Source organism: Xenopus laevis, chromosome 7S (assembly GCF_017654675.1).
Source record: "Xenopus laevis strain J_2021 chromosome 7S, Xenopus_laevis_v10.1, whole genome shotgun sequence".
Lineage (NCBI taxonomy): Eukaryota > Metazoa > Chordata > Amphibia > Anura > Pipidae > Xenopus > Xenopus laevis.
Genome location: NC_054384.1, coordinates 41,993,359 through 42,006,556, shown reverse-complemented (window position 1 = coordinate 42,006,556; position 13,198 = coordinate 41,993,359). Strand labels below are relative to the sequence as shown.

Below are 13,198 nucleotides of genomic sequence, written 5' to 3'. Positions count from 1 at the left end.
GAAAAAGGGGTTTGTATGAAAGATGTTTTAGTTGGCACTCTCCAAAGGCTCAAATGGAGCATCACAGATTTTCTCTAACACAATATTCAAATCCCATTGTTAACCGGGCTCCAAGATTGTGGATCTTAACTTGAAAGATGCACTGATAAATCTCTTAATAAGAGGCTCATCAGGAAGCCTGATCCCCAAGGAGGCTGAAATTGCAGATAAATGGACTTTTAGTGTCTTAATGGATTACACCCTTCTGTGACAACAGAGTCTTGGTGCAAGAGGGGATCCAAATACTCCCCTTGACTTCTGCATTAGGAGAGAAAAACAGCACCTTCTCAACCAGAATGGTATGATCACAATTACCGAGGCCTGGTCTAGACAGATCTTGTTTAGAACTCTCCCTATCCAAATAATGGGAGGAAAAACATAAACAAGTCTGAACTCCCACTTGACAGACGGAGAATCCAGGATCCAAGTATGATATTTTGTGTAGAGGGAGCAGAACCTGGAAAGCTTGGAATTCTCTTGTGTTGCCATCAGGTCCATGATTGACATCCCCCATCTCCTGACAATTTTCTGAAATATCCTCTGGTTCAGATACTTTTCTCCTGGGCCCAGTGCAACCCTGGTCTGCCATCTTGTTGCCTTGACCCCTAATTATTAGAATCTCCATCAGATCTATGATATTTTGCTCTGCCCACAGAAGAATATTTATAGCTCCTTTCAGACTTTGGATTTTGGACCACCTTGTCTGGTCAGGTAAGTCACAACCACTCTGATGCCTCTGAAAGGACTTTAGTGCAAGAGAAACTGCCTTTAACTCTGAAATTGAATGAGAGGGAATTCTTTATGGAATCCCAAGATCCCTGTGCAAAGAGGCTTTCCATATGAGCCCCCAAACACTGAGAGAAGCATCTGTTGTAACAATAATCTGGTTCCTCTATATTTTTTCCCTGAGCGAGTCTTTCTATTTGAAACCACAAATCTAGGGGGTTTTTTACCTCTAGAGACACAAAGCTTTTCTACCCAGGGACTTTGTCTCTGTCCCTTCTGGAAAGCAGTTCCTGCTGCAGATGTCTGATATGTAATCTGGCCCACTGGATTGATTCTATGGAGGCTGACATGAGATCTACAATTTTCTGCCCGGGGACTCTGTCTCTGTCCCATCTGGAAAGCACTTCCTGCTGTAGATGTCTTATATGCCTCTACAGCATATATATGTGCACTTATCCACTGAGGAAGGGAGCGTGAGGATCCTGAAACGTTTGGTTATATTCCGCACATTAAAGCCTTGGAGGTACTTTAAGTACACCACCCGCATTGGCATCGCAACTTCATTATTTTTGTTCTACTATTGAATGCATCCTGTTGAGTCACGTGATCAGGAGACATGCAGAGCCTGCAGCACACAAGTTATACAAGTATCGTGAATGTATTGGCACTATTTATTTACTACGTAGATGACTTATATGCAATCTGGCCCTTTGGATCGATTTGATTTGATGGAGGCTGACACAAGATCTAAAACTTTCATCCTCTGATGAGGAGATATCAGCTCAGAAGATTTCAGTGCTGAAAGTTGAGAATGAAGATCAAAAACTTTCTCCGGAGTTAGAAATTCTGATTTTCATCTTGACCATATCCATAATAGTCCCCAAAAATTGTTTCTGTCTGAATGGAGCGAGGGAAGATTTTTCACTATCCAACTATAGTTTAACTATAGTTCCCCAAAATTCTTTGAATATGCTTTAACAGAAGAGATACTGAAGGGATTATATTGATTCCTTCCTCCTGAGAGAAGGTGCAACAGCTACAACCACCTTGGTGAAAACTCTTGGTGCAGAGGTTATCCCAAAAGGTAGTGCCCTGAACTGGTAATAGTAAAGCTCCTTCCGCATAAACACTGCTCTCCTCAGAAATTTACTGTGATGAGGAAAGATAGGCAGGTGTAAGTAGGTATATTTTAAATCTACTGTATTATTGCCAGATAATCTCCTTCTTGCACAATCTGAATAATTGACTTTATTGATTCCATCCAGAATTGCTTTTTCTTTATAGATCGATTTACCATTCTTAGATCAATTATCATACAAAACGCTTTGTTTGACTTTGGTACCAAGCAAAACTATGGAATAAATTCCCTGGCCTCTTTTGAACTCTGGAACCAAGGAGAAGGCTAATGGAAGAATTCTATCCTGTACCCCCCTCTCTTACCAACGGAAGAACTCAGGGATCTGGAACTAATCTTTCCCACTGAGGGTAGAACAGAAAAAGTCTTCCCTTCCTGACCAGATATGGACCACCTGAGACAAAGAATCCCTAATTTCCAAAAAGGAATGCTGAAGGAATTCTATAAACCAGGTTATTGCAATATCAGCAGACTGAGGAAGTTGACCAGCCTTAGCCAGGCAAGCTTCACAGTGACCCCTCTCATAATTAGGGGGCATCACACTGTCTGATGACCAGGTGTCTGCTTTTTCCCCTGTCTAGGCTCCAGACTGGACATCTGCAGAAAAATAAGGGGAATGTTAATAACATCCATTTTAAGTTGGGACACAGTATGTGCTAAGGTCCAGAAATTCCTTAATTGCTTCCCCAGTCAGCACAACCCATATCATTGCATGACCACTGTTTTACCATTTGCTTGTGGGCACATGCAAGAGGAAATGCCAGCCTTTTAAATCTGCTGGGTCAGCCAAGCTCAACCTCAATAGCGGTTAGCGATTTGCTAAAGCTTTGTGCATAACCAGGTGGCGCCCCACTTGGTCCTGGCCAGCACAATCCTCCCAGCTGATTATTCTACAAGTGGTCACAGCTGTCTACTGAGGGAAAAGAGCTAGTCCTCCTATCAGCAAGGACCACCAACCTAAGCTGGCTCCCTGCCCATCCCAAGCTCACTACGGAGCCCAGTGAAAAAAAGAAAAAAGGATACCACTGTCTCAAAATAGTTTTTTTTTAATTGAAAAAACAAGGGCAGGTGTATTTGTTGCTATAATTTTACAATATTTTACAATGGTTCAGATTTCTGTTAAAACTAATATGAGCTATTCTCCTTGACTGTTATTTTGGAAATTTCTATATTCACAATAATGATATTTACTGAACACTTTTACTATAGTGATAATGTAAAATGCTTGTTAATTCTATATGCTAAATAGGGGCCACTGATCAAGGAGCAGGTCTGTCCCTGAATGTAGAAGTATAGAAGTTAATAGAAAAGAAGAGAAAGGCATTCAAAAACTACAAGTCTGGGAGACAGAAGCTGCTTTTAATGAATGTAAATACTATAACCTCAAAGGTAAAGATAGGAAATGCAGAGGTTAAGACTAACCCCAAAAAATGTATTAACAGTAAAAAGATGCAGGTTTAAATAATGGTATCAGTATGGTTGTAACAGATACAGAAAAAGCAAATATGCTAAATCAATTTTTTTTTTTTTAGTGTACACAATAGAGGAGTCAAAGTTCCCAGGTCCACCTTATAGCTGCACTGTTGGCTCAGCTCAATATAGTCAGTGGCTAGTCAGGATATGGTCCATAAGGCTTTACTAAAAATTAATGTGAACAAAGCACCAGGGCAAGTTGGCATACACCCCAGGTTCTAAGGGATTAAAAAGGGATTAAGATCTCAGCCTGACAATTATTGGCCAGTAGGTTTGATATCTGTGGTGGGCAAATAATTTGAAGGTTTGTTAAGAGATCACATTCAAAATGAATACATTACTTTGACCCACAGTATTTCGACTAGTGAATAGTATTATGAGCAGCAATCAGTATGCTTTATGAAGGATAGGTCATGTCAGACAAATTTGAGTACACTTTTATTTAACTTGTTCATTAATGACTTAGGGTAAGGTATTGCAAGCAATTTATTAGCGTTTGCAGATAACACAACATTATGCAGCCCAATTTGTTCATCCAGGATTCAACAGGATCTTGACAAACTGGCAATCAGGGTGTACCGTTCTCATTTTCAGGAACCTTGCGCAGTGGGTAAATTCAAATGCACAGGGGATCCCAGTGGATTCCAGTGTTCACTGACACACCCTTTTGGTGCCCCGGGCCTTCTGCTACGGAAACCAACAAGGAAAAGTGCAAACTGTGTACCGGCTGTTTAGAGGAGACGTGGTCGAGAATCAGGCAAGAGGTTCAAGGCAGCTGGCAGGAATCGAAGTCAAAGGTCAGGCAAGAGTCAAAAACCAGGATATCAAAGTCAGAAAATACGCTTAGGCAGAATCAGTAAAGCATTTACAAAATGGTGGACTGGGCTTTTAAGGATGAATTGGCGCCAAAGATTCAAATTTGGCACCCATTAGTGATGTCATGACGTGAGTGTCAAGATGCTGTGCATCAAACGCCAGTGTCAGAAAGACCCGAACCTGGAAGTGCTCGCTGTGCACTCGAGCAGGCAGAGAGGCAAGCTGAGAGGTAAGAGAAGAGGCAGATCTTCCAGCGCGTCTTACAGTACCCCTCCTTCAAGAGTACCATAACTTGTGAGGAAATTTTCTGTGAAAGGCTTTGACCAAACGAGGAGCATGGGTATCAGAGGCTTTTACCCAAGACCTCTCCTCAAGCCCAAACCCCTTCCAGTGCACCAAATACTGAATATTGCCCCTAAATCTTTGAGAGTCCAGAATCTCTTGGACCACAAACTCTTGATAAGAGAAAAATGGTAGCAGGAAGAGGTTGATCACAGAAAAAAATGTTTTTCACCAGAGGTTTGATCAAAGACACATGGAAAGAGTTCGAAATATTCATGTTAGGAGGAAGATCCAACTTGAAAGATACACTGTTAATGATCTCTTTAATCTTGAAAGGGCCAATATAACGAGGTCCTTACGATAAAAATTGGTAAACCCCAAAAATCTCTGTATGGCTTTCAAGCCAGTAGGAACTGGCCAGTTCATAACAGCAGACACCTTGACTGGGTCCATCTCAAAGCCTGAAGGAGAAATAATATATTCCAAAAAGGAAATACTGGTCTTGTGGAATTCACACTTCTCACATTTGGCATAGAGACAATTCTCTCTTAATCTGACCAAAACTTGTTTTACTTGGGCAACATGATCCGAAAATGAAGAAGAGTAAACCAGAATATCATCCAGATATACAATGACACAAGACTGCAAAAAATCGTGAAAAACAGCGGAGGCATTGCATAGGCCAAAGGGCATGACAAAATATTCATAGTGGCTTTCTGGGTATTGAAAGCTGTTTTTCATTCACCCCCCTGGCATTCAAGTTTGGTAAAGACTTTGGCTCCCCTTAAACTATGAAAAAGTTCCAGAATAAGGGGAAGGGGTACCGGTTCTTAACCGTTATCTTATTCAACACACGATAGTCAATACAAGGTCTAAGACTGCCATCTTTTTTCTGCACAAAAAAGAAACCGGCTTCAGTGGGTGAAGTAGACTTCCTGATGAAGCCTTCATGGCTAGTGTTTCAGGGACAGGTAGAGGGTATGTTCTTCCCCTAGGAGGAATAGCACCAGGTAACAAATCAACAGGACAATCGTAAACCCCGATGTGGAGGTAGAATTTCAGCCATCCATGAAGTCTTTATACACATCTGGAAGAAGACTAACGTTTGAGGACAATGAAGAAGCAGAGACTGGAATAATGGAGGTAAAAATACAATTTGAGTGGCAGAACGAGCTCCAATCGGTGAGTTCTCCAGTAGACCAATCAAAAGAGGGATTATGTAACCGGAGCCAGGGGAATCCCAAAATTATGGGAGTTTCAGGACACTGAATGACCAGAAAGGAAATCTCCTCTTCGTGAAGACTGGCGATTTGAATGAGAACTGGGGTGGTATCTGAAGTAAGGACTCCTGGAGAGATTGGTCAGCCATCCACAGCATGAGCAGAAAGTGGGACCTCGAGAGGCTCTGACCTTAATCCACAGGATTTTGCAAAAGATTTGTTGATACAATTTCCTGCAGCTCCAGAATCAACAAAGACTTGGCAGGAAAACATTCCAGTCAGGGTTGAGAGGGAAGCAGGGAGAAACAACCAAGACTTATAAACATTTGGGAGTGCACAAATCTTGCCTAGGGAAGACTCTCCCCTTACACCTAGGCTCAAGTGTTTCCCTGATGCTGAGGTCTAGATGGACAAGACCTAATGAGATGCCCACTGAGTCCAAAGTACATACAAAGTCCTTCCGCTCTCCTACGTGTTCTTTCTTCAGCAGTCAATCGTGTAGCGCCAATTTGCATCGGTTCATCAAGAACCAGTGTTGTGGGAACCACAGGTGGAGAAAACTCAGATCGAACAAAAGTAGAAACAGCGGGTTTGTGAGTATGGAACTTGAGTAAAGACTTCTATTTCATTCGGGAATCTATCTTGACAATGAAGACTATGAATTCATCAAAAGAGGTAGGTAGATCCTGAGTAACGAGCTCATCCTTTAGATCCTCATGAAGCCCCCTCCAGAAAGCTGCAATAAGCACCTCATTGTTCCAAGACACTTCTGCAGCCAGAGTCTGGAAATTTATGGCATATTCAGAGGCCATATTGGATCCTTGGTTGATCTTCATAAGTTTCCAACCCGGGAACATCAAACATTTGACGAAATGTGGAAAGGAAGGCAGCAGAGTCATGAACCAGGGGATCATCTCTATCCAGTAACAGAGAAGCCCAAGCAAGGGCCTTTCCCTGTACAAGAGCGATGATATAAGACACTTTAGACCTCTCCGTCATAAACTGGTAGGATGCCAAATCAAACTGGATCTTGCATTGAGTCAGGAATCCTCGACAAGCATCTGGATCACCCCCAAAACAAACTGGAGCAGGAATCTTAGGAACCTTTACAGGTGCAGGCGGTGAAGAGTGAGCAGTGGTCCCAGAAATTTGAAGTGTATCCAAATGTGAGGTAATGTGCTGCAAAGCTTGAGCAAGATGCACCTGTTGAGTCCCTTGGCTGTCCAGACGGTTCATAATTACGTCGAAGTAACCCTCCATAGCAGAGGAAGCACCAGTCTGGGAAGGTTCGATGGTCCAAGCTAACTAACATTTTCCTTATCAGGAACCTTGCACAGTGATGGGTACACTCAAATTCATAGGGGACCCCTGTTGATTCCAGTGTTCACCAATGCCCTTTTGTTGCCCTGGGCTTTCTGCTGTGAAAACCAACAAGGAAAAGTGCGTAACAAAGTCTGTAAATTAGGTACTGGCAAGGATTTAGAGGAGACGTGTTCGAGAATCAGGCAAGAGAATCAGGCCTCTATTCAAAAAAGGATCCCGTTCTCAGCCTCAAAACTATAGGCCAGTTAGTCTGACGTCAGTGGTAGGAAAGCTTTTCGAAGGGTTAATAAAGGATAAGATACTGGACTTCATAGCAAATCATAATACTATGAGTTTGTGCCTGCATGGTTTTATGCGTAATAGATCTTGCCAGACTAACTTAATTTCTTTTTATGAGAAGGTAAGTAGAGACCTCGATTCTGTGATGGCAGTGGATGTGATTTACTTAGACTTTGCTAAAGCATTTGATACAGTGCCACACAAAAGGTTACTGGTTAAATTAAGGAATGCTGGCCTGGAACATAGTATATGTACCTGGATAGAGAACTGGCTAAAAGATAGACTACAAAGAGTGGTGGTAAATGGAACATTTTCTAATTGGACCAGTGTTGTTAGTGGAGTACCGCAGGGCTCTGTACTAGGTCCCTTGCTTTTCAACTTGTTTATTAATGACCTGGAGGTGGGCATTGAAAGTAATGTTTCTATTTTTGCAGATGATACTAAATTGTGCAGAACTATAGGTTCCATGCAGGATGTTGCCACTTTGCAGAGTGATTTGTCTAAATTGGAAAACTGGGCAGCAAACTGGAAAATGAGGTTCAATGTTGATAAATGCAAGGTTATGCACTTTGGCAAAAATAATATAAATGCAAGTTATACACTAAATGGCAGTGTGTTGGGAGTTTCCTTAAATTTGAAGGATCTAGGGGTCTTTGTAGATAGCACGTTGTCTAATTCTGGGCAGTGTCATTCTGTGGCTACTAAAGCAAATAAAGTTCTGTCTTGCTTAAAAAAGGGCATTAACTCAAGGGATGAAAACATAATTATGCCTCTTTATAGGTCCCTGGTAAGACCTCATCTGGAGTATGCAGTGCAGTTTTGGACTCCAGTCCTTAAGAGGGATATAAATGAGCTGGAGAGAGTGCAGAGACTACTAAATTGGTAAGAGGGACGGAAGACTTAAATTATGAGAGTAGACTGTCAAGGTTGGGGTTGTTTTCTCTGGAAAAAGGTGCTTGCGAGGGGACATGATTACACTTTACATGTACATTAGAGGACATTATAGACAAATAGCAGGGGACCTTTTTACCCATAAAGTGGATCACCGTACCAGAGGCCACCCCTTTAGACTAGAAGAAAAGAACTTTCATTTGAAGCAACGTAGGGGGTTCTTCACAGTCAGGACAGTGAGGTTGTGGAATGCACTGCCGGGTGATGTTGTGATGACTGATTCAGTTAATGCCTTTAAGAATGGCTTGGATGATTTTTTGGACAGACATAATATCAAAGGCTATTGTGATACTAAGCTCTATAGTTAGTATAGGTATGGGTATATAGAATTTAATTAAAAGTAGGGAGGGGTGTGTGTATGGATGCTGGGTTTTCATTTGGAGGGGTTGAACTTGATGGACGTTGTCTTTTTTCAACCCAATTCAACTATGTAACTATGTAACTATGTAAGAGGTTCAAGGCAGGTGGCAGGAATCTAAGTCAAAGGTCAGGCAGGAGTCAAAAACCAGAAAATATGATTAGGCAGGATCAGTAACGTCATGATGCTTGGCGGATGAGAGTCAATAATGATAAATGTAAAGTCATGCACCTGGGATGTAAAAATATTCAAGCCACATTTACACTTAAAGGAATAGTTCAGTGTGAAAATAAAAACTGGGTGAATAGATAGGCTGTGCAAAATATAGTTAGTTAGCCAAAATTTTAATATTTAAAGGCTGGAGTGAACAGATGTCTAATAAAACAGCCAGACTCCAACTTCCTGCTTTTCAGCTCTATAACTCTGAGTTAGTCAGCGACTTGAAGGGGGGCCACATGGTACATTTCTGTTCAGTGAGTTTGTAATTGATCCTCAGCATTCAGCTCAGATTCAAAAGCAACAGATATGACCCATGTGGCCCCCCTCAAGTCTCTGATTGGTTACTGCCTGGTAACCAGGGTAACCAGTCAGTGTAAACCAAGAGAGCTGAAAAGTGTTCTGATTGACATGTTATACATCAAATCACTCCAGCCTTTATACATTACATTTTTGGCTAACTAACTATATTAGAACCATTTTTTATTTTGCACAGCCTATCTATTTAGCCAGTTTTTTGTTTTTACACTGAACAATTCCTTTAATGGGACTGAAGTATGCAAATCTATAGTGGAAAAGGACCTTTGAGTCCTTGTAGCAAGCAATGCCAGTCAGCAGCACCAAGGGCAAATAAGGTATTGAGCTGTATTAATGGGGCATAGATTTGTGGGAAGAGGGGTTATTATTCCACTGTACAGTGTGCTGTGCTGGTAAGGCCAGATCTAGAATATGCTGTACAGTTTTGGTCTCCAGTACTCAAATAGGACATTACTGAATTAGAAAGGGTGCAGAGACAAATCAGAGCTAACCGGCAGGTTGAGGGGCTTAGGTTGGGACCGGTGACAGAGAAATTGTCTCTCTATGCGGATGACATGTTAATTTACCTGGCAAACCCTAATCAAGCTCTTACAGCCCTCCTGCAAACAGTAGCCACTTTTGGCGACTTTTCCGGACTTAGGGTCAACGAATGTAAATCGGTTATTTTCCCCATTGATCCGCTTCCAGGGAATTGCCCCACGAGAATTGGGAACTTGCAAGTAGTTGATACTTTCAAATATCTGGGAATAGAGATCCACCGGGACCTGCAGCAATATACTGCTCTCAACTTAGACCCTATAGTGAAGGCACTTTCTGCCAAACTAGCTACGTGGCAAGAGCTTCCACTCTCACTGCCCGGTAGGGTGAATATTTTCAAGATGGTTAGCTTACCGAAATTTCTTTATGCCTTTCAGAACTCGCCTATAACTCCACGAGCAGGCTGGTTCAAACGGGTAGATGGTCTGCTCAGAAATTTCCTATGGGCGGGGGGGCATCCACGTATAGCATTCAAGACACTTTGTGCCCCCATAACAGGAGGTGGTTTAGCCCTACCGGACCTCAAATTGTACTTTCTGGCTAGTCAACTGGTCTTTGCACATTGGTGGCTGAATCCAAAACTGGATAACCAAGCTGTGGTTTTAGAGGCAGCGGCAGTAGGCTCCTTTGAAGGTCTGGCTCGGTCACTATACAGGGGGCCGTCCCTGTACTATACCGATACTTTGCCTATGCTAACTGTGGCTCGGGCGTACCAAAAAGCACTGCAGATGGTAAAGACTGACCCTTTATCCTGGTCCATTTGGACCCCCTTATGGGGCAATAGTAATTTACCCCAATTTCAACTTGTCCCAGAGGTTAGTTGTTGGGCCAAATATGGTATCAGGGTTCTGGGGGATATTGTGACAGGGGGGACATTCCTGAATTGGATGAGGAAATGTGGAGGGATGCACTGAAACAAGTGCCTGACATAGCAATTTCAATGAGGGATAGATTTATCCAAATAAAGTTTCTAAATAGAGTGTACTATACCCCATATAGACTGGCTAAGATGTTCCCCAATGCCCTGGATGTTTGCCCCAAATGCGGTAACGCAACAGGAACGTATCTCCATGTCTTCTGGGAATGCCCAGAGATCCAGCAGTTCTGGGGTGCTGTAACGCTATACCTGGCGACAGCTCTGGATCTCCCGGGCATATGTTCTCCTCTTACGTGTCTACTGGGTATTGTAACAGAAGGTACTATGAGTAAATACCAAAGACTGTGCTATTTACAATCACTGTATTATGCCAAAAAGGCGATCTTGCTGCAGTGGAAGTCGATGTCTGCTCCCACCCTTACCTTCTGGAAACAGTTAATCGATGACTCTCTCTCAAAGCTAAAGTTGATTTACATTACGAGGGGATGTTCTAAAAAGTTTGATGAGATTTGGGGAACTTGGGTTTCAGCCCAAGCTTAACAATGTGATTTATATGTAACTGTATTGTATTACAAGTGTAATTGTTTTGACCTGAACGATGTACTTTGTGACATTATCCGCTCTCAACGACCCTTGAGACTCCGCTTCTTCTTTTTCTTCTCTTCTCTCTCCCTTTCTCTCTCCTCTCTTTCCCTTTTTTCTTGTTAAAATTACGAATAAATAAAATCTTTCAAAAAAAGAAAGGGTGCAGAGAAGGGCAGCTAAGCTGGTAAAAGGTATGTCAAATCTTAGCTATGAGGAAAGACTGGCCAAGTTGGGGTTGTTCATGCTGGAGAAGAGGTGGTAAGAGGGGTAATATGATTACTATGTATTAATATATAAGGGGATCATATTAAAATCTGTATAATGCTTTATTTACCAGTTGGTCTTTTCAACTGACACAAGGTTACCGATTCTGATTAGAAGAATGGTTCTAGGTAAATATTCTCACCCTGAAGCAGTCGTACAAGCTACACTACATAGATACATTAGATAGCTTTAAAAAGGGGTTAGAAGACTTTTTAGCAAAGGAGGGAATACAGGGTTTTAAAATATAGAACATAGTACAAGTTGATCCAGGGACTAGTCTGATTGCCATCTTGTCAGAAAGGAATTTTTCTTTGCTCTCTGAGGCATATTGATATGACTAAAAACATAATATGTGACTATGTAATATTTTAAGTAGGCTTAAATCAAGTAGATTTAAGATATCACTTCAAATTTTATATTTTTTTTGCAAAAAATACAACTCATGACAATGATAATGAACCATTTAAGCACTGAACTGTACAGCAAAGTGAAATATAGTCAAGCACACTGCCATTCCATTGAAGGACTCTGAAAATGAGGATAACTCTAGAAGAAGAAAAAAGAAATATAAAAATTATCTTATTATTTATTATTCCAGACAAAAGTCAATAAGGAATTATAGAGAACATCTCCTCTAGCCGTCTATGTTTAAAATATTTCTTTGATTTTAATGTTTCATCCTTTAGGGACATAAAAAGTTACAGCTCACAAGAAAGATTAAAGGAGATAAGTTTCTACATTTTTTTAATCTTGAGATTGATATTGCATTTTCATGCTCTAGTGAATTTCATCACCTACCCTTGGCAAGACATTGTATCCTGATCTATCAGGCCAGGCTCTTCAAGTTGCTGATATGCTGGTCCTGTAATTCCATTGAGGCGCCCACGGGGCAGAGGGGGAGTTCTCCGAAATGCGTTTCTGTGTAGCATCCTACTCCTCTGACTAGGGCTGCAACATGATGAAAGGTTTCTTCAAAACAAAGAGGAACAAGGTAGATGATATTATTTGTCATTAGCTATGTTACATTGAACCATCTTATTGTAAACTGTTAAAAAAAATTTAATTTTTTTTATAATCCCTGCATATATTTTACAACAATGTCAGCATGTTATGTATAACCGTTTCCTACCTATCAATGTGTTTATCAAAGAATGGGGAAATACTCTGCATATTGTAGGCACTGGTGTAATGCAAGTGTTCCTAGAAAGTGACAGACAGTTAAGGGCTCTGAGGACATTACATTTGTGCCTATCCATAATGCAGTGCAAATTATGCCTTGCACTGGATTGAATAACTAGTGCTCAATGCTTAGTGGTACAAGATAACTTTCTATACACTACCTTGAGTGAATGAGCACAATAAGGGGACCTTTTATGGGCCTACATGTAGACTTCCATGTGCTGTCCAGATGCACACCTCTTTTTACGACATGATTTTGCAAGTGTTTGAAAGTGTGGTAAAAAGACAGATGCGAGTCTAGGATAACTCCTAGGTAGCGTGCCTGTGTGGTGGAATGAAAGGTAGTGTTGTTTGCTGTGAGTGATATCTGAGGGACAGGGGAAGATCTTGGAGGAAAATTATAATAATAGATGTAAAAAAGAGTTTAATTCCTGGTGTCAGTATCTCTTTAAGGAATTAACTCACTTTTAGTGGGAAATAGCAAATTACGGAAATACACAATTTTTTTGTATATTTCAAATAGTGATGGGCGAATCTGACCCCAAAAATGTCACCTCTTGCATTGAAGTCTATAAGCAACACATTTTTTTGATGAGCGACAATGTTTTTTTACCTACTGG

General features: G+C 41.2%; 1 protein-coding gene across 4 annotated transcripts in view; it reads right to left on the bottom strand.

Annotated features, from left to right (window-relative positions):
- The window catches only part of LOC108703350 (pro-neuregulin-3, membrane-bound isoform-like), a 500,441-nt gene that overhangs the window by 10,074 nt on the left and 477,169 nt on the right, over positions 1 to 13,198 (bottom strand). For 3 of the 4 annotated variants that reach the window (XM_041571154.1, XM_041571155.1, XM_041571156.1), the window contains one exon: positions 12,198 to 12,368. In XM_041571154.1, coding sequence (XP_041427088.1) covers positions 12,198 to 12,368 — 171 coding nt within the window. Of the gene's footprint in view, positions 1 to 11,791; positions 11,946 to 12,197; positions 12,369 to 13,198 lie in introns of those variants that run through there. The other variant, XM_041571157.1, reaches the window with a different exon arrangement.